The sequence below is a fragment of the Ixodes scapularis genome, unplaced genomic scaffold (genome assembly GCF_016920785.2).
Source record: "Ixodes scapularis isolate PalLabHiFi unplaced genomic scaffold, ASM1692078v2 PGA_scaffold2__306_contigs__length_199485367, whole genome shotgun sequence".
Lineage (NCBI taxonomy): Eukaryota > Metazoa > Arthropoda > Arachnida > Ixodida > Ixodidae > Ixodes > Ixodes scapularis.
This window is the reverse complement of record NW_024609857.1, coordinates 1,651,567-1,672,328: the sequence shown is the minus strand read 5'-3', so window position 1 is coordinate 1,672,328 and position 20,762 is coordinate 1,651,567. Positions and strand designations below refer to the sequence as shown.

Genomic DNA, 20,762 nt, shown 5'->3' with positions numbered 1-20,762 from the left:
GATGTACGTTTGGGACGCTTGTGCTTCAAAGTGACTCGGACTTCATGATGCTAGAATATGTTATTCAAAAGACAGCTGCAAGTTCTAGACTTGAAGTCGCACACGTCTAAAGTGTACTCGGAAGTCCTTCACATCCTTTCTTAATGTTGAAATAGATTTCTTTTATTCTCGGTAGCTTACTGGCACAATATGTTACAATTGCACAAAAGATTGATTCCAAGGTTTACAAAGACAGCTGATGTGTGAGCAGCAAACAGCACCTTTCAAACACCACACTGCAGTCAACATCCCAAGACACCGAGAAGCGCTCGCACTGATGTACATCCAGGTGTTGTAAGAATATTCCTCTCTCTGTCATCCTTGTCTTTCTTCGAGTCCCTTTGACTATACACTGCCGTCTATCATGTCTTCATGAGCAAGAGTCTGCAGACAGCCATAGAATGGAACGACCGGAACATTATCTACATTATATTGAAATGCAACATTAACATGCTATGTACAAAGATGAGGCTGGTAATCCTGTCAAACATGCACAATGCACAAAACCGGTCATATTTTACTATATCCGAACCCAAATAATAGGACACTGACGGTTTCATAGATTGAACTATAACCATAAATGTGTTTCACTGTACACGGTTATGTCGCACCAGACCAGGGACACTCGAGATGGGTTCTCTAAGTAAACGTAAAACATACTTTTACGAAAAAAATATTACATTATATTTTCAAACATCGTCACCTCCAGATTTTTGATCCCAAAGGGCTTATTGTCTGGGGGAAAAGAAGCTCAACATCCTAGTTACCGAGACAATAACAAAAAATAATCCTAAGTAATTTTTGAGCACCTTGTCACCGAAAAGTCTTCTTTCGAGCGGAGCGTTCACGTCGAGTCTCAAGGCGGCGGATGAAAGACGAGAGCAATTAAGCGCCTTCCACTTTGGATCGCGTAACTCGGCGAGCTTGGGAGAAAATGCTAGAGCTTTTTGTTGTGCCGTGTGACCTTTGTGGCTAAGCGCTACGAGACGCTCCCTGCACACACGGCCTGTTCACACCCTTGCTTAGGACCGACTTCTTGCGATTTCTTGCCATAAGAGAACACGGTGGCACGCTGGCGCCATCTATGAGGTGACCCTGGAACAGCATTTCACCAGAGTGAAGGTGGTATTTGCTAGATGAAATGCACATCCTCTCTATGAGAGATGGTATAACATTGTCAAAAGTTTTTTCAGCAAAACAAAGAAAGAATGGAAAGTGTAGGGGAAACTGCAAGTGTTCCATGGTATAGATGGTGCCGGTGTGTTCTCTTGTCAGGTTTTAAAAGGTTTTGGCGCAGACAGCTGTAAGCAGTCGCAAGTTTGTGAACGAGCGAGCCTCTTGGCTTCCTCGCGACCGTCGGAAGCGAGCATCTTTTGCGAGGACTGGAGCTCGGGAGGACGGGGCGACAAAGCACTTGGCTTTGGCCTGCAGCCTTTCTGTGCCGGAACTCCCTCCGGCGCCGGTGTGGGGTGAAGCGAGGGGGCCCGGTGGCAAGTGCGCCGACTAGGATTCCCTCCCTGGTGGCTGCCCCAGGGTCATGCTCATGTACTCCCGCTTGAGCTCCTTGAGGTTGGCCTCGAGGATGGCCACCTCATCGTAGCGCCTGGCCTCCCGCGCCTGCCGGATGTAGCCCCGGATGATTCCCATCTGTAGCACCATGGGGTCCTGCCCTGCCGAGCCGCTGGCGACGCTGGCGGGGCTCCAGCCGCTCTCGGCCGCCTCGGCCACCGCTTCCGCCGGACTCGCTCGAGGTGGCCCCGGCGAATGCTGCTGATGCTGCTGCTGCTGCTGCGGCTGCTGCTGCGACTGCGAGGCACGCATTGTGAGGGGTTGGTGGGGGCGGCATAATGTGTCGGCTCGCTATCCTCAAAACTTCCCAGACACGAAAGAATGAAAATGGATGCAGTCCACGGCGGGCTTGGTGTGGCAACAGACGAGACATTGTGACCGAGAATGTGGACAACGGTAACAATCGCAACAAATATATTTTGTTTCGAGGCGCAAGCGCATGAAATTACGATAAACCTGAGCCACTCTTCAAACTGACATAAGCTGTGAGTGACAACAAGGTGGTCTAGAGGCTCTCATTGGACCGTAACATGGACAAGATGATGCGCATTCAGCTTGTCCACATCTCAGGTTTATTATGTGGTGGCTGTTGTTGCACCGTATGCCAGACAACATGTCGGGAGTACACCGCTGCAACAACTGCTCTGCTGAAAGCCCGAGACGGGCAAAATAAGATGGGACCTCTCTAAACTGTTCTTCCAAGTTTGTTTTTTTATTTGTAGGACCTGCGAGGGGTGGTAGAGGAACTGATGCCATTGTGGTTGAAAAACTCTGCCTATTAAGAAAGGTTCTCGCGTCTGCAACAGGACAAAACAATAGCGAGCCACACACAGTAGACTCTGTGCCTCAAGCTTGAAGGGACCAGTCAGTTGTCCGAATTAATTAGCAGAAGCTCTAACTACAGATATATAAAAGAGAACCAGATATAAGACAAGTTAGTTGTGCAATTTATACAAACTACCTATGTTTGTGCATTGCGATCACGTCATTAAGCTAAAACAGTCTTTTTTTTCTTTTGCTTCTTAGCGCAGCAGAATTTCAAATAAAGTTCTAAGCTCATGGATGTTTAAACAATGCTGATTATCTAAACTGTCTGGATTCTTTAAAAGCTGCATAGCAAAAACGAGTGAGAAGAGATGGAAAAAAAAAATGACCGCATCTCCACGTGGTGAATGATGTTGATTGGGGCGAAGCTCTGGTGGCGCTTGTCTGCGTAGACGGTGAGCCGCAGCATGCCGAGCCTTTCGTTCGTTTTCATCCATCTCGGAAAGAGAATGTGTGGTATGGAACGTGGTTGTATTTGCATTTGAGCATTTGACTGCAGCGCCCTCTCGTCTATAAACGTTGAGCCAATGCATTCTAAGTTTAACGCGATTATACCGTATTTACTCGCAGAATGAACGCACTTTTTTTTCCGAAAAATTGATGCAAAGTTAGGGGGGGCGTTCATTACGCGAAGTAAAATTTTTTCGTAGGTATTTACTCGCATAATGAACGGACTTTTTATCACGAAAAATCAACGCAACTTCTTATCTCTTTGCGCGCAGCGCGCGTCCTGTAACCAAACCGGGCTGTGCAAAAAAAGAAAAAAAAAAGCTCCTCTTGTTTTCTTTTTCACAGTTCCTTTAATTTTTTTTTTGCCGCCTGTTTTTTGCAAGCTGTTTCGTTTGCTTAGGCGAGTGCTTTTCCGCTTATCTTTCTTATCTCCTTGCGCGCGGCGCCCTACTCGCGACCCCCCCCCCCCCCCTCCGTAACCAAACTGCGCTGTGCAAAAAAAAAAAAAAAAAAAAAAGAAAAGTTCCTTTGTTTTTGTTTTTTTCTTTTAGTTCCGTGGGTTGTTTTTTTTTCCTTTTGTCGCCTTTCGCAAGCTGTTTCGTTTGCTTAGAGGGCTTCTCCGCTTCTCTTTCTTACCTCCTTGCGCGTGGCGCGCGACTCCAAAGTCCAGACAACGCTGTGCAAAAAAAAAAGAAGAAAAAAAAGCTCTGTTCGTTTTTTCTCTTAGTTCCGTGGTTATTTTTTTTTTCTTTTTGCCTCCTTTCGCAAGCTGTTTCGTTTTCTTAGAGGGTTTCTCCGCTTCTCTTACCTCCTTGCGCGCGGCGCGCGACCCCGAAGTCCAGACTGCGCTGTGCAAAAAAAAAAAAAAAGCTCTCCATGTTTCTTTTTTTTTGCTTCGGTTGGCTCTTTTTTAATTTTTTTAACGCCTTTTGCAAGGCGTTTTGTTCGCCCATGCATTCGCGACCTCGCTGCACCAGGATAGAAAAGTGCGTTCATTTCGCGCGCGTGGGGGAGGGGGTCAAAATTTTGAGGTCGGAGTTGGGGGTGCGTTTATTACGCGGGTGAAAAAAAAAGTCGAAATTTTGTGAGCCGACTTGGGGGGTGCGTTCATTACGCGAGTGCGTTCATTGTGCGAGTAAATACGGTATACGCATTTGACCTCAGCGCCCTCTCCTGTATAGACGTTGAGCGGCTACATGCAACGTTTCATCCATGACATCCCCAGCTCTTGAGTTACTACCAGATCTCAGAGCCCCCTACTCGTCTTGCAGTCGTGGCCGAGTGGTTAAGGCAATGGACTAGAAATCCATCGGGGTCTCCCCGCACAGGCTCGAATCCTGTCAACTGTGCAAACATTTCTTTTTTTGCCTTACACGAGCACCAGCAAGATTGCGGACTCCGGACGGACAAGGCTAGACCCTAAGGAGCTTCGTCCCTAAAAAAGCCGGAAGACACCTAAGCACTTCTTACGAGTTGTGAATGCGAAAGCATGAATGTCCAATGAAACGCCGCAGAGTGATCCGCAGAGTTTTGTGGCGCGAGTAATGTTTTTGAGTTGTGGCAGAAGCACTGGCGACGATGTGGATGCTAGAGGCGGCGAGACAAGCAGAAGCACCGCCGACGACGTGGATGATGGAGGCAACGGCATGTTGGTCGGCGGCGAGACGAGCAGAAACCTCCGAGCGCGCGCCAACGTACCCGTTTTGATTGGCGCAGGGCCCGTAGTGGCATGAGGTTGCGGCAGTTAGTTTTATCGGCGTGCTGGTGGCATGGACACGCAGCGCCATCTGGTGGCAATCGTTGAAACTGATGCGCGCAGCAACCAATGGAAGCCTCGTCGCCACGCGCCAGCCACTGGGACCTTTGGAATCAGGGAAACTAGATGCCGTTTTCGCGCTTCGAACTGATGACATTGACTCGCTCCATGGGACAGTTAATGCTTTTGCATTAATAACAGCACCGACTGGAGCTTACTGACAACTAGAATTTTACTCAAAATTATTAAAATGTAAAACAAACATAAGGCTGCAAGGAAGTGCTTGTTTAGGTCGTGTGTAGATTATTTTTTTCTTTTTGCACACTTTTAGAATTGCAAAAAACTGAAGACGTCAATGTGTTTCTTTGGTTTTTCCCCTGCCTTCATCTTGGGATTATTAAGTTGTTAGTAGCGTAGCATTCTTGCTAAGTACCGCTCGTTCGTAACGCCGCCAATACCGTTTCATCGATTTGGTCCTGCGGTCAACTCGAGTAGCTCCGAGAACCCAGCGACAGTTTGAGAAGAAGCATGAATAGGGCGAGTTCCGAGTTTCACATTAAAGGAGCTGTGCAACAATGTCTGTGGTTTGCTTAAATAATTTGGGAGTTGGTGTCTCCACTTTTGTGAAGCAAAAAACAAAACACCGCTTTTTGCCTGCATGTCCTAGTTTTTATTTTAAAAATGAACAAAGATTGAGGTTTTCGGCACCTCTCAACTCCTTCACCATCTTCCGAGACTTATGCGCTGTGACGTCAATGGGGAACGCGCGGGGTTCCGGTGAAGCTCTCCCTCTAGAGCCATCAGTGAGCAGCGAGAACTCACCCGCTCGCGTCCACGTGACCACGTGTTTACGCAGCGCGGACAAAATGGCGAAAGGAGGAAAGTCTCATCCGGGTCCAGCCATCCCCATCCGGCTCCGCCCCCTCCCCTTCTGGCGGTTGTTCGCAATAGCAGAAAGAGCTGACGGTTTTGTGGAACTAGACTAGATAGCGCCACTAAAACTCCGTATAATAAAAGTTTTGTCGATAATACCAGGTTTTTGACGCATTTATATTTTTGTTGGAACGTCAAGATTTATAAAAAAGTTACCTTTTATCGAGCGGGTATTCGCACAACTTCTGATCTCTTTACAAGTCCCCCATTGACGTCACGCCGCGTGGTTCTCATGGCTGCCGCTCGCGGCGGCAGGTCGGGAAATATTCTAATTTTTGCCTCGCGATTACGCAGCAGAATCACAACATTTTGAAGGAGGGAGATGTGTTTTCTGTCCTTTGTGACAAGATAAACAATATCAAAAGTAGATGATGCAAATTCTTTCAACGTTAAAAACGTTGCACAGTTCCTTTAAAGGGGCTGTGTGACAATGTTTGGGACTCGGTCAAATAATTGTGGTACTTGTTCCCTGTCACGTCTCGACTAAAGAACTGAAAAGTGAAGACCAATTTTTACTGGGCACGCAAGTTCTCTTTAAAAAAAGTGTCAAACAGTTGACGTTCTGGGCGCCTCTCAACTCTTGCACCATCTTCCGAGTCACGTGTGCAGCGATGTGTTCCCGGATGGGGGACACAGAGAATCTGGATGGGTTCTCTTTCAGAGCCTCCAGTGCACAAGGCCCCTGCTTGCCATTCACATGGCGACCTTGAAGGTTGGTCTGAGCGATGTAGAGAGAGGGGGGCGAAGCGCTTGCCTTGCCGTAGGGAACTTGGATTGACGCAGTAGCAACGGGGCGAGGCTCAAGGGAGGAATAGTTCTCACCTAATTGGGCAGATGGCGCCACTAAAACTGAATATAGTACGACTTTGTCAATGATATGATCGCAATATTTCGAAAGAATGAGGTGGCTTCTCCACTTTTGTTTGGCAAGATAAACAACGTAAAAAGTAAAAACTGCAAATTCTTTCGAAGTTAAAATTCTTGCATCACCCCTTTAAGTGATTTCCAAAGGACCTGGCCAGTAACCAGCCAACCAAATATATGGGATTTGCTTGGCTTCTCCACCCATGAATCATCAGTTTGAATCAACAAAGAGTCTACAGGGGAGTCATTCTTTCCAATGTCAGCACCCTCCCATTTCAGCTTTCATCACGTGGAGACGTGCAGAGATTATAGACCCCTTTTGAAAGTGTGCCCTCAGTTGGAAGCTTGCGAAATCCCTGCACAGTGCTGGACATAAAATAAAATTAAAATATCACGGTGCACTTTCTGCATTCGGTTGCACACCTAGCGCAAAAGTGATGAACATAGTGACGTAGCACATTCAGCACTCTTTGATTGGTTCGTCAGCTCCTAACGCCAGTTACACTTCAACGTGTGTAACGACTTGCATTTTGTATGGTAGCGGTGTCACCTATTCCACCATTTCGCAGTAGTTCCGTTCTAACAATCATGACGTGACTTTTGAAAGGGGTCTATAATCTTCATTTTGATGTGTTCACAAACAGCACTAAGCCTAAAAGGTAGTACACTCTCGTAGGAATAGAAAAACAAACATGTACAAAGCAGGAAAAAAAAAAAGACGAGCAAAGTCATCGCCATGCACATAATAGTGGCTCGACTGCTCATCGAAAATTGCTTGTGTCACAAAAAATATCTATAACAGATTGTCTAGCTCGCCATATTTGAGTTGCAATGTTGTAACTGGTGACACATGGAACCAAACCAAGAGATAAAAAGGGTATTGAGAGCGACTGGACAGAGAGGAGGCATGAAAGCAAACAGAGGTTAAAAGCAGAATTGAATCAACAGCTGCACTCAGAACCTTATGTAAAAAATGAGCAGTGCTGTGTGAATCTACAGCACAGTCACAGCAGTAGCTGTGATAGGTCACGGCGAAATCGTTGGGCAAAACGTGAGGGCGCAAACAAGCTGGTGTACATTGCACATAGTTGAAAAAACCCTGAGACTGCGGGTAAACGACACAACACTAAAAAGTCTCTAACGCAGCTCCGCAGAGCTGTTTTAGAGACTTTTTAGTGTTGTGTCGTTTTACCGCAGTCTCTTTGGGCAACGGTGTCGCGTTCACGTGCCGCGAGGTCTTGACAGCAAAGTCTCTTGGCTTTGTTCTCACGAGCACGCACCTCACCATTTTTCTTGCGATGAACGGCGAGCTGTTAGCGCGTTTTTCAGCGTCTTGCAACAAGCGCAATGCCAGCATGCAGTGATGCCAAGACGCACGCGTCTGCCGCTTTGCACCATGCTCTTGTCAAGTTTCAGCCCATTTACCAGTTGGGGCAGCTCAGGAACCCACTAAAGACGACGCAATAAGCGGGACTTGTCTTCTAGGTGGTATTTAATTTCAACAATTAACTTTGATTAAAATTTATATAATTTAATAATGATAAAAAATTTTCTATCACAACATCAAAGCAACTGTGACCATGTACATGTAGTGGGCGCTACATGAGACGAGACTGTATGTGATCAACAAGTGCCCCATATAAAGCATGCTGTCAAAGCTGTGGCATAGCTCTGTGGTAACGCTTCATATGCGGAGGATGCAGGATTCAATCCCGAGAACGCTGCGACAATCTTTTTCGAACGTTCGACGATATCGACGGGGGATGCCCTACGACGGCGACGACAACGGACGTCATTTCCAGTGGTGGGAAGAACCCATGAGAGCTATCGTTGCAAATCAATAAATCATGTAAACGACGTCTACTCAACAGAGAACCCATTCCGAGTTTTCTAAGATGTACAAAGGGGGACACGCACGGATCTCCTTTGAGCCTGCAGAGCGGAGGCCTTGTCCCTCTGGATCTGCTGCTGCAGCTGCTCCCTGCGGGCCCCCTGCAGCCTCTGCAGCTCCTCGGGGGAGGGGGGTCCGGGCAGCCCCAGCAGCCACTGCCGCAGGAAGTGGCTGGCCGCCAGACGCACCCCTCCCTGCAGCTGCAGGGCACGGGGGGACGGGCCCCCACCTTCCTCGGACCCCAGAGCACCGATCTGGCGGCTGCAACGCGGGCGGGCATTGAAGAGTCGTGATGAATCCCTCGCAGGGACGTTCACGTAATAAGTTAGCTCCAAAACGGCGTCTCATGCTTTGGCCATAAGAGAGAAATTTGGTCGGGGCAGCATGGCCCCGATCCGAGACCTTGACACGCACCAAGCGCTACTGACTACATAACAAAACGCGTATGATCGAGCATACAATTCTCGAGTCTTTGGCACGAGCGTTCGTTCAATGTGCTGCGGAGCTACGGTGCTTTGACGGCTAGACCGTCAGAAACGTGATGAGAGCGACCGAAAACGGGAGGTCCTCGCTGTCTGTACAAGCTCTCGCAAGTGAGGCTGTGTCATGCGGTGCGCGGTTGTCCTAAAAAACCGCACGCGCGTCTCTGTGGAAAATTGCTCTAAGTGAAACAGCCTTTTCAACCTAAACTGCCGCAATTGTGCAGCTGGTGTTGGCACAATGAAAGCCAATCTATCTTTAAATCTTTGGGCTGTATGGAAAAATTAACCAGCTGTGACCAGTCTGTAAAAAATCCAGGGGTCCGATTTTGGCCACAGCGAGAGCGAGAGTGAGATCTAATTTGCCTCTCGCGGAGCGAGCGAAGACAGCATTCGTAGACGGTTCATCTCTTAACGCGAGCAAAAAATGCAGTTTGTTCGCTACGAAGTGCGATTCACAGATGGAAATAAAATGAGCAAACACTGCATATCGTCTGCTAACAACCAAACACCACGGCAAAGTGAGATTCGACTCTGGCTGAAATTGTGATTGCCTGCTTTTTCGCATTATGAAGTCATTGACAACCTGTCCTTCGTTTGCATCAGCCGGTGGATGAAGGAGTAGTCAGGACAGGCACGCCGGAGACCCTTGAGATCTCTCTTGCTGGTTGCATGTTGGTGAGACGTTCTCACCAAAATATTGCCTGATTGTGAACTCGCAAACGGGTCAAAAATGTCTCATTGGCTGATTATGCGAGAGCTGTGGCACCACCTCCAATCAGCAGCAAAAAACGCTCTCCCTCCTTGTTTAAGAGATTCACTAAACATTTAAAAAACAAGCATTTAAGCTTGTTTAAGGGGGGACATGGGCCTAAATTTCAAAGTTTTTTAAAACATTTTTTTTTTTAAATTTTGAGGTTTTTAGTTTTAGAAATTAATTATACACCCTTACACTAAATTTGATAACCATACGCCAAATAGTTACGTTGATATTAAATATTTTCAACGCATTGTGAGGCAGTAACAAAGTAAAGGAGTTCAATGTTTAAATGTATTTTTCTCAGTTCCACTTTTTGCTGCAAAATTCATACGAAGGAATCTTTTGTTCGAAGGTAAAAGTATTCCGATACCACAATCAAGATGTTTCTGAACTGAAATTTACCGGGGGAATCGGGATGGAGTCCTCATTGTAATTAAGTTGGAGTCCTCATTGTAAAAAGAAACTGTTTTCAAAAATTGACATAGGACAGATATGCATCGAATATTTTGAGGTTAATAACTCTTCCTGAAATATTTACATTTGAGTTATAGAAACTAGATATCCCAAAGTCCTGCATCCCCCACTTTATATTCAAGCAGTCAAAATGGTGCTTAACAACCACATTTGCATATCATAGATTTCTTAACGAAGAGTGACACATCTTCTTATGCAGGTAGGTAAAGTTGTCCTCCAAAGCTGAATGTATGCACAGTACACCTACATCTGACATTAAATCTCCCCTGCAAATTTCATTCCCACCACTTGAGTAGTTCAGAAGTTAAATTTCTAGCCAGAGATTTAACTTAAGAGATTCCATAAACATTTTCCAAGCCAAATCACGTTCTGTTGGAGCCCAAAGCTGAATTGGTAAAGCTTGGCTTGGGCCTTAAAGAAGAGAGTGCCTTTAAGAGCTCACCTGAGGAGGTCCACCCTCTCAGCAATTTTGGTGAGCTGGACTCTGAGCATCTGGGCTTCTTCCAAGGTATGACTTGTTTGGCCATTACTGCAAGGAAGCAATCATAAACACGAAAACTCAAACAGACACTGACTATTATTTGTAGTACATGTGGATAGTTTACTTCTATCGTAGCCACCAACAACACTGAGCAATTTGGGAAAAGATTTCTCGAATTGAACATTTGCATTACTGGTGCAAAAAATACAAACTTATTTTGTTGTTTTAGGATGGTTTTGAATACTGCTCCCACTAAAAGCTTTTACAGACTATCACAAAAATGGAGAATAAAAAGTTTACAGACCATTATGGATATTGCATATTGTTTCCATTAAAACACTTTACAGACAACCGTGGAAATTGAGAATAAAAACGGTGGAGTGTGAAACAAAACTAAGCACTCGCCTGAGAAAATTGAAAGTGCATACAGCTGATCCCACTTACTGTAAGGAGTCTATGATCTTGTAGTACTGTGGCAAAATATGTTCTGCTTCATCCATGGACTGTTTCATTTTCTGCAATAAGCCACATATTTCCCCAAAAATTAGGTACAAGTGAATATCATCGTAAAGCTTAACCCTCAATACTATCCCAAATGGCACGATAAAGTCTGAATGGGATATATATACCATAAGAGTTTCAATTTCAAAGCAATACGAGGAACACGGGTTATTGGCCAACAGAACATTAACTAGTTTAGCCTAGTTTAGCAGGGGGTCCCATAATATCTGGAGCATCTATCAGCCATTTGCCTAAAACATCTAAAGATAATTTAATAAAATTATACTAGAGGTAATTTGAATGCACCCTCTTTTCCCACCCTTGAAATTAGCATTGAGTCTGCCATGATTCATGCTTTGTCTGTTTTTCTAGGAAAATGGCAAATGTACAGTATATTTAAAGGGAAGCTACGGAGCTTCTTGAAATAAATGGGAAGTGAATTCTAGTGTGTTCTTACCCCGTGAACCCGAATACCGAAACCATTTGCTGCGCAAGTATTGTTGAACGCGAGAAAACGCGAAAGACAGTCGCTGTACGTGACGAATCTTTTGGCTGCCTAAGGATAGGGAGGCGGGGCTTCAGCCCTATTTTGAAATTGCTCTTATGGCTCTCCAGTGCGTCGCATTGAAACATAATTGTGATATCTGTTATTCTAAAGGACAAATGAGTGCAATTAAATAGTTTGTTCTCAAATGCAAAAGTGCCCCATCTTCCCTTTAAATACAACCCTGACATCTAAAATCAGACGACATTTCATCTTCTGAGGGCTGGATCGCACACTTGCGACGGCTTACGCCCGTGTGCCTTAAAACCTGTTATGACGAGACATTGGCGCCATCTTTTGAATAGCCATGGAACACTCAGTTCCCATGGATGGATGAATGCTAACCCCTGTAATGGGCAGTGGTGTACGAACTTGTTTTTGAGTTGGGGGGCAAACCAGACCCCAGACCCCCGCCCAGGGCCTGGGGGGAGGTGCCCTTGGTATATGTTGGGCGCTGCCAGCCAGAGATTGCCCTGCCCATTGGCGGCTGCTTCGGGGAGGGGAGGGCAAAAAACATATATCTTGCCCCCCCCCCCCCCCCCCCCTCTGAGAACTGGGGGGGCGAGTGCCCCCCTTGCCCCCCCGGTGGGTACGCCCATGGTAATGGATGGTAGCTTCCCAGCTGAAAATTCCCATTAGATCCAATTGAAATTCTAACTGGTTTCAATTGGAACCAATTGGTTTTAGTGGGTTCCAATTGGAAGCACACTGACCAATGGGTCTCACCAATTGGAAAAAAATTTCCAGTTGGAATCCTAATGGGTTCCAATTGGTTCCCACTGCAGTGACCAATTGGTTGTCCCAAAACCTAGCTGGTACCAATTGGAAATTCCAATTGGAATCTAATGGGAATTTTCAACTGGGTTGCGCCATCTACCGTAAAAACCGAAAATATGACTCTTTTCCTCGCCCCTCTGAGTCAGTTTTCCTTCCCCTCAGCCTTCCTTAACCGTCACCAGGCAGTGTGGGACCAGGATGACCTTTGGGGGATCTGGCAAAAAAATCTAAAAACATCACCCCCCGCCTTCTCCCTCCCCACTCCCCCCCCTTCTCCCTCCCCCCTCCCCTCCCCTCCCCCTCCCCTCCCCTCCCCCCTCCCTCCCCCTCCCTCTCCCTCCCTCCCTCCCTCCCTCCCTCCCTCCCTCCCTCCCTCCCTCCCTCCCTCCCTCCCCCCCCCCCCCCCCCCGGCAAGGGAGTCGCCAATTTTCCTCTGGTCAAACTTCGTCGGTGTTACCCCAATACCAAACCCACTGGGAGACAGGGTCGATACCTCAGGCTGGAGCCACATGGGAGGGAGTCCCAATTTTCCTCTGTCCCAAATGTTCCCATCTGTGCTAGTTAGTTTTAGTTCATTCAATTTTCCCTAGATGATTTCCACCAGTCTTCTAACCTCCTCTTTGCAACTGGAATCTTTTTCTCCTCCATTCTTGCATCCTCGCCAGCAAAGGCCAGCACCCTTGCCAAATTTGTTACCCCATCTGGGAGGGCAGGGCGAACACCCGTGCATTTCAAGGCCAAAAGATCCAGCCTCTTGATATCACTATGGCATATGGCACATAATATGTCTATCTCCTGAAATTTAGCCCTACAGTATGTTTTTACCCTTAACACTCCTGTTTTTGCCTCGAACAGCAAAGAACTTTCCAGCGAATTATTGAACAATTTTTCCTTTCTTACACCCCGTTTTTGTTACCTGTACATTGTTAAAGCCAATATTTCTTGCATTCTTCCCTTCCATATTTTCCTTTCTGCCTCTTCCACTCCCTTTTTGGCTGAACTAGCCTGCTCAGCCCCCTCACTAGTGTGCAGATATTTAGATGTCAGCATTCGGGTTCATTTTGTCTATCTTGTGTTTAAATACCCAAATACTTTCCGTACCCACCGGGTTTCATCTATTTCAGTTAACCTTTCTTCAAAATTCAATTTACTAATTGTCTCTGTTCTCAAAGGGACAAACAGCACAGGTCCCCCTGGACTTCCCTCATTTGGTGCATTCCCATGTGCTAATCTTCCTACAACCCTTTACTGAATTTCCAATCCTGACTGAACCTCCGATATGATGGCTCGGTACACACCATTGCCAAAACGCAGTCCTGGCACCATTACTCCTTTCCGTATAGTATACCCATGACCACTTCATATCTCTTGTAATTCCAGAGTGCCTCGAGTTTCATAATGACTGAATTTCTTTTTTTCTTTTCTAAATATATTTTCTTCACATTCCTCTAAAATACTTATTTGTATTTTTCTACATGATCTATTTCGATCTCTCGTATTTTCGGGAGTTCCCTCCTTTCGTCGTTTAACACCCTTGCTTCAGACTTGTCACTACTAAAACTCAGGCCCAAGCTGTCGTCTTCATCTCCACAAAGGTACTTCAGTTAGTTCCTGTAATGTATATTTCCTTTTCTTTTATAGCATAATTCTTTCTTTTTTTGCTTGAGAAGATTTTGATAATGTTATAATTGACCATTTCTCGTAGATAGTATGTACATTTGATCTTACATATACGGCTAAACCTTGGCTGTAATGAAATGCAGTTGCTACACTTTTATACTTCATACTGTCGAGACCGGTTATAACGAAGTCAATGGGAAACGGAAATCACTTCGCTATATCCGTTATTTCGTTATAACCGACTTCGGTTATAACGAAGTGCAAAAGAGAGTGGGAAATCGTGATCGCTTCGCTGTAGCCGCTATTTCGTTATAACCGGTCTCGACAGTAATATTAAACTGACCATTGAATTTTCAGTCATAGATCATAAGTAATATTGTTACAGACACAGTATTATTTTAAAAGGCAAAGACCCCAAGGTGCCAACTTAAGCTGCAAGTATACAGGTTGTTCTTGGAAATGCAGGCCAAACCGCTCCTGCGAAAACTATGCATCGTGCAGAAAAAAAGTTGATGCCGTAGTGGTCTGTGTCAAAGGGCCCATTAAGGAAATTATTAGCAATCAGTATAATTGGATAATTAATTACTTTTGTGATTACATTTTTAATCATTAGCTTTGAAGGTATAATTTTAATTAAAAGCTTGATGAAAATCATTAAAAACTGTAAATTCCACCCATTAGTCCTGTGCGAATAGTGGATTTTGAGATCGAAGCGAATAGTGGCTTTGACCGAATATTTTCGATTCGAACATCAAATGGTTTTTTCACGCCTTTCACTACCATTGCGTAATGCTTAGACGAAAACCCAGCTAAGTTGTAAAGGTTCTTCCAGTTGTTCATTTATAAGCTAAGTTTAATCTATCTATATTTATGAACTGTTACCTCAGAAAGTCTGAGGTCTTAAGATGGCAAGTAAACAATGGATTTGCTATAAAATGGATCCTATAGAAATGGCCAACTATACTCAAGTAAATTTACAAATCTGGCAATAGAAAATATTCTTTTTTTAATCTCGTTTTAAAAAAAGAAAGAATTGCGCATGATGAATGCAGGTTGCAAGGGCATCTCTGCCTAACAAACTCTTGCATAACAGTCAGTTTAATTTTGAAACTTTTACTACAATGTAAATATACACATTAACAGTTTCCATTTATTTTCAAATACAGTCGGCACGCATGCACCATCCCGCTTTGAATGTATGCTTTTCTTCCACGCACGCCATTGCGATATTCATACTTTTCTAAGTGTCTATCGCGGCGAGCTACTCTGTAAAGTGCGCTTCTTACCGAGCACCGGTGTAATGTAGAAAAGTAACACCCACGGAAGCGGGTGCTTCTCCACAGTGCACCGCTGCTCGGTAAGAAGCGCGCTCAACGGGGTTAACCCGCCGCAATCAACACTTCGAAAAATGCGAATAGCGCAGTTCTTTTCGAAGTGAATATCGAATAGAGTATTATTCGAAACTACTATTCGAAATGTTGAATATTTGCACAACCCTACCACCCACGTTACAATGATATAAAGAGCTTCATGTTGTCAAAATTTTGTTTTTGTTTATTAATTTGGGGGTATTTTCTTTGAGGGGGGAGGGGGAGAGGTGTTTTTTCTTACAGATGCCATGTTTGGTTGTGTAAACTTGCCAAGTTACAACCAATTCCCATAAGAAACACTGAATCTGTGAAAAAAAATACCCGCCCCCCAAAGAAAGAAAAACCCCCAAACTTAAAAAAAAAAGAAAAACAAAAACCTTGAAAACATGGAACTCTAGATATAAGGCATGCGCAGCATTTTATAGCATCGTTCCAAAGACTGCTCAATTTGGAGTACCTCTCCGCACCAGAAATCCAGCTCTCTGTGGCCAAAACGCACACATAGATAAGAGAGTCCCTCCGCTGCCACATGAAATTGGTGCTAGTGTGGAGACACACCTTCCCATGCGATGCACGGTGGTGCACGCACATTGCAATTTTTCGTCAAGGAGGGCAGGATTTCCGGCAAAGAGATGTGCTTCGATAAGAAACCGAAAACCATAAACAAAACGCGTCCAAATTGAGCAATTTTTTGGAAGACCGTAAAATGCTGCGGATGCCTCATATATTTTTAATATGGGTGGACTTAGTCGCTTTGGATGTTTTGCATCAAGTTTCTAATTGAAACTGTACCTTTAAAGTTAACAATTAAAAATGTAATTACTTAAAAGTAATTAATTACCCAATTAAACTGAACTTCAATCATTTTTCTTAGTGGGTCCTTTGAACAGGCCACTACGGCATCAACCTTTTTTTGTGCAATGCAGTTTTCGCAGGTGTGATTTGGCCTGCATTTCCACAAATGCCCTGTATTATATTAACGAGAGCTGAGTCCGTTAGCAGGCCCTGTAAGATGCCCAGCTTCCATGCTGCAGAAGTCGCTCGGATGCATGCATACCTGGTACATGACCACGAGTTTGGGTGTGCCCTGGTCCCTGAGCTGGTCCCTGCGGTTGAGCAGGTGCAGGCAGTCCCTGCACACCCGTAAAGAGGTTTCGGGCAACGGGCCGGCAACGCTGCTCCTCGGGGTGCTCAAAGCCGTGAGGTTCATCAGCTTCCCTGAAACATGCACGGACACTCTCACACCCTGCCCAACACCGATGTCATTCTATGGACAGAGAGTGCCCAAACTCGTCAGGATGCCACTTCTACTCTCATCCGTCCAGGTGTCTATTTCCTTCGAAATGATGGCTGCACGAATGAACACTCTCGCTTTAATGTTTAGTCATCTTAAGTTTACAATATAGTAGTGTAATTACACTGTGATATACTGGTGCCTCTACCTCAGCACTCAGACATATTATAACTGTTCAGATAGAGCGGATTATGCGTGGCTATTGGCAAAAAGATAGAACTGTAGGGGGTGCTTTGTCCATCTTGTTTTCACAGAGCTCGGCATTTTTCTAACGCAAGGCCTGAGGACTAGATTCTTTGCATCAACTTCCTCCGTCAAGCACAAGTGCTGCATCAGCGTTCCGCTGGGACTCTCGTTCGATTGGTGCTTTACTGGCTGAACACGGGCCCCGGCCAAAGGCTGACGCAGCCTTCGGCAAGATCAGCCAAGTGCTGTGTCAGAATATGAACAAATAATTTCTTGTTGTTGTCCTCATGGGTTATGCACAGCTGTAAAGTCACGTATGAATGCCTGCCCCTGAGAGATTGCCCATCCCGCTTTTGGGCAGAATATCCGTAACACAAAAATTTCTGAACATCGCCCGCCCTCCCGATTTTTGCCGGATATCGATCATGCGATGTCCGATGAAAATCATATCAACTGCGTGATTTGTAGCATCAGTATGTGTGACAAGTGTGTTCGTTGCGGGTTCCCTCATGTTTATCACACTGCGACATGCGAATCAGATGCATCCGCAATCTGCTGTACCCGTTCCCGTGACATGGAGGCTCGTAGCTCGTTCCCGCATTCTTTTTTTTTCTTCGTGATTTGAGCGTGCAATATTGGTTCTGGAGATACGCGAGTTTGTAGCAGTTACCCGTGTGTATCACACCGTGAAAAGCAAATTTACTTATCTGCGGTATCTGTTCCCGTGACATGCAAGTTCGTAGCGCGTTCTCACGCTTTTGTCTGCGATGTCGGTTCCTGTGGCATTCAAGTTTGTAGGTGGTTCTCGCGTTTTTATCGCACTGTGAAGCACAAATGTGCTGTGTCCGTATATTGCGGTATCCGTCCCTGTGACAGGGAAGTTTGTAGCGAATTCCCACATAGTTATTGCACTGTGGAATGCAAATTCGCCATGTTCGCAATCTGTGGAATCAGTTCCTATTTCACATAGGTAGTTTGTAATGCCCCCCCCCCCCCCCCCCCCCCCCCTTAGTGCCTAACACAATTTTGTTTTATAAACTCTTGCTGTCGCATCCCCAAACATCGCCCACCCCATATATTTCCCCATTTATCTCTTCATTTTGGGTGGGCGTTCTTTTGGGACTTTACGAGACCTTCCCAATAGCTTTATTCCCAAAAAGTACAGACCACAACAAAGTTAGCACAAGCACACAATTGCCGGGCCTTCCCTGGTCTTCCCTCACAATTGAAAAACTGTAATAACAACCATACTTGAGTGGTAAAATTCCTGTGCACAAACTTAGCCAGTACAATTTTATGTGTATCAATACTGTGTCTATCTAACATGCAAAAAACCACCGATGTCAAGTTTGTGCTAACTTAGAACCGCAGAGTGGTATCTACACAGTCGTAATTCTAGGGTTGAGAGCTGGATGACTTCACTGACATTGGTCTTCAAATGTGCACCCAGAAAAGACTGGCAGAAAATGACTTACTTGCGAGGGCAAAGTCTAAGAATTGGGAGCACACATGGCACATGATGCCACCACAGAGCCTGCAGTGGTGCCTCCTGCGTGAAAGGTTGAAGGGCTTGGCACACCCCGGACACAGCTTCACATCCCCGTCTTGAATCCAGGGCACTATGGACTTCTCGTGAGCTGCAAAAAAACCACAGAATTGAACTCCATCCCTGAAAACGAACGGTAATTTCTATGCCATTGTCATGGTGCCTTCCTCAGACTGTGTGAAGCTGCACTTTAAACCCCTAGCGTAAATTGTACAACTCTGAGTAGCATCATGCTGATGTACGTTATTTCATTGGCAACTTCAATGCAAATATGTATTTAAACTGCCACTTATCACTTGAATGCAGACAATGTTGTTAGTCCTCAGGTGAAGGCTGACAACACTGCTCGGCAAACAAATTAAAAAATATAAGATAACAAGTAAACAAATAGTAATCCCAGTAGATGGAAACAGTTACTACCTCCTCACTACTTCTGAATCATACTCCGACCAGTTTTGAAACTTCTTCTATCAAAGTTGTGGACTCTAATCTATGGGAAGATAAGCCTGCGCAGCTCACCTTTACGCTTTTCGGGATCAGCAGGAGCGTCCGAGAGCAGTTTGCCGAGACGAATGAGCAGCTTGTTGGTCTGGCTCACATACCGCTCCACACGTTGGGACCTGATGCTCCGAAAGGCCTCTGTGTGCCTCTGCGTCGCGCCTGACAAAAGGAACACATCAAGTCACAGGGACAGTCCAAGTTGCTAAGATAAACTCGGAAGATAACTTCCCTTGGAAGTCTCAGAGTGGCAGTTAATGTTTCTTTCAGGGACTTAGCCTTTTCAAAACCCAAGTGCTGGCTACCACTCTCATGTCTTCCGGGAGGTTCCTTTTTGAAGGTCTGGCCAGAGAACACATTTGAAACACGAGAAGATCTGTGCCAATTTTACTCGAGAGTGATCTGGCTGCTTGAGCTCGTCTAATCATGGAAGTTAAGGAATGACAGCAGTCTTTTTGTAAAGAACTGTGCATCACATACCAATTTCCTGATAGTCCCAGTTGAGCCTGGAAAAGCTGTCAGGTCCGTTGTCGTCCTCTTCGGCACGGCTGTCACCCAGATCTTTCTCTTTGAGGATCTTTCGTTTTGCACGCCCTGCAGTATCAGCCTGAAGTTAGAACATGGGGGTGCCTAGAATGCATCTCTAACTGGTGCATTTACTGCGTCTTTCTCTCCCCGACTTAGGCCGGTGACGTCACAAAAGTGTAATGCTGTCGATCGCCAAGATCCCAGCAGCAGCACATCAGTGGAGGAGGATTGACAGATATGTCTGCCCTGATGCAACTCGCCCTGCTTTGCAGCCGGCAAATTCACAGTCGACGAAAATATCTGCAGCCAGGAGTTGGTACGCCATGACGACAGCAATGCCTGCGTCCACTCGCCTTGTTCACCGGCACAATTACAACCAATCACAAGGGTCATTACATCATAGCTCCTGTGACATATTTTGTTGCTATTTTGGGGTACATTCAAGTACACCAGTCAGAGACGCGTTCCAGCACTCTAGTGTCTCATGATTCAACCGTTTTGCCTCAAAGAAGGAAATGGAAATGACCGGCGGTGCTCGAATCTGAAGGGTTCTTACCAATAAGGCCCTTCAGAGACTGGAGCACGTCCTTCTCTTCTGCGGAATGGGCGGCTTCGAAGTGAGCGGTCAGCTCTTCGATAGTCCCCAAGTCCTTGACGCAGATTGGGCACAGGTAGCCCTCCTTCACTTCAATGTCATCCATTATTAAACTGCTGTGCCTCAAATAAAAAAAAAAAAAAGATCAAAACTGTTGATGTTGTGGAGGGTGGTGTGCTACAAGGAGCAGTCAGTGCCAACGAGAAAGCACAGACACGCAACGACTGAAAAATACGACGTAGTCGGCGGCAGATGTTTTGATTACTGCTCTATTTTTCTCGGTCCTCAATAAACTGGAATGATTTTGAACTGTTTGTCCTTCGACACTGATGACACTTGGAGCCTTCCACCTGACAAGCACACGAGCAGGGATCTACCGGATGGAGAATCGACGTGCCGGGCTCTGGCCTGGTGTGGACCGCTGCTCTGTGTTGGACGGAAGCTTGTCCCGGATAATTTAGTCTTCCGATGGTGTATACTTATCGGGCCCAGGCCTGCGATCATCCACCGATGATCGGGCCTCACACCCACTCACCCGAGTAACAACAACAACGCCTTCATGATTTTTTTATTGGATTTGGATGCGTCTGGACAGGATGTATCAAAAATCAAAGCCACTCATAAAAGTTGTAAACTTTTTTTGTGGCAAAATAAACCAAGACTTTTTAAGAAAACGTCAAAACAGAAACTTAATTTTTATTAAAATAAACTTTTTTAGAACTTTGATTAGTGAGAAAATTATATGAGTACGGGTAGTGTTGCTACTGTTTTGGAGAAGTTTT

The 20,762-nt window shown here is 45.5% G+C and overlaps 1 protein-coding gene across 1 annotated transcript; it reads right to left on the bottom strand.

Moving 5' to 3' along the window:
• Window positions 1-140: 140 nt before the first annotated feature.
• LOC8040917 (rabenosyn-5) lies at window positions 141-20,559 on the bottom strand. The gene is made up of 9 exons (XM_029980497.4): window positions 19,942-20,559; window positions 19,338-19,451; window positions 18,879-19,019; window positions 18,289-18,450; window positions 16,391-16,551; window positions 10,966-11,036; window positions 10,483-10,569; window positions 8,354-8,588; window positions 141-1,845 (listed from the first exon to the last, which is right to left on the bottom strand). The coding sequence occupies exons 1-9, from the start codon at window positions 20,084-20,086 to the stop codon at window positions 1,543-1,545; spliced, it is 1,419 nt and encodes a 472-aa protein (XP_029836357.3). The 5' UTR covers window positions 20,087-20,559; the 3' UTR covers window positions 141-1,542.
• Window positions 20,560-20,762: the final 203 nt, after the last annotated feature.

What these genes read in the sequence shown, in the direction of transcription:
- LOC8040917 (XM_029980497.4), bottom strand. Translation starts at nt 20,086, where the DNA reads ATGGATGACATTGAAGTGAAGGAGGGCTACCTGTGCCCAATCTGCGTC. An exon ending in TGATCCCGAAAAGCGTAAAG is followed by an intron (nt 18,451 to 18,878) that starts GTGAGCTGCGCA and finishes GTTTTTTTGCAG; the next exon opens with CTCACGAGAAGTCCATAGTG. An exon ending in TGCAGGCTCAAAGGAGATCC is followed by an intron (nt 1,846 to 8,353) that starts GTGCGTGTCCCC and finishes CGTGCCTCGCAG; the next exon opens with TCGCAGCAGCAGCCGCAGCA.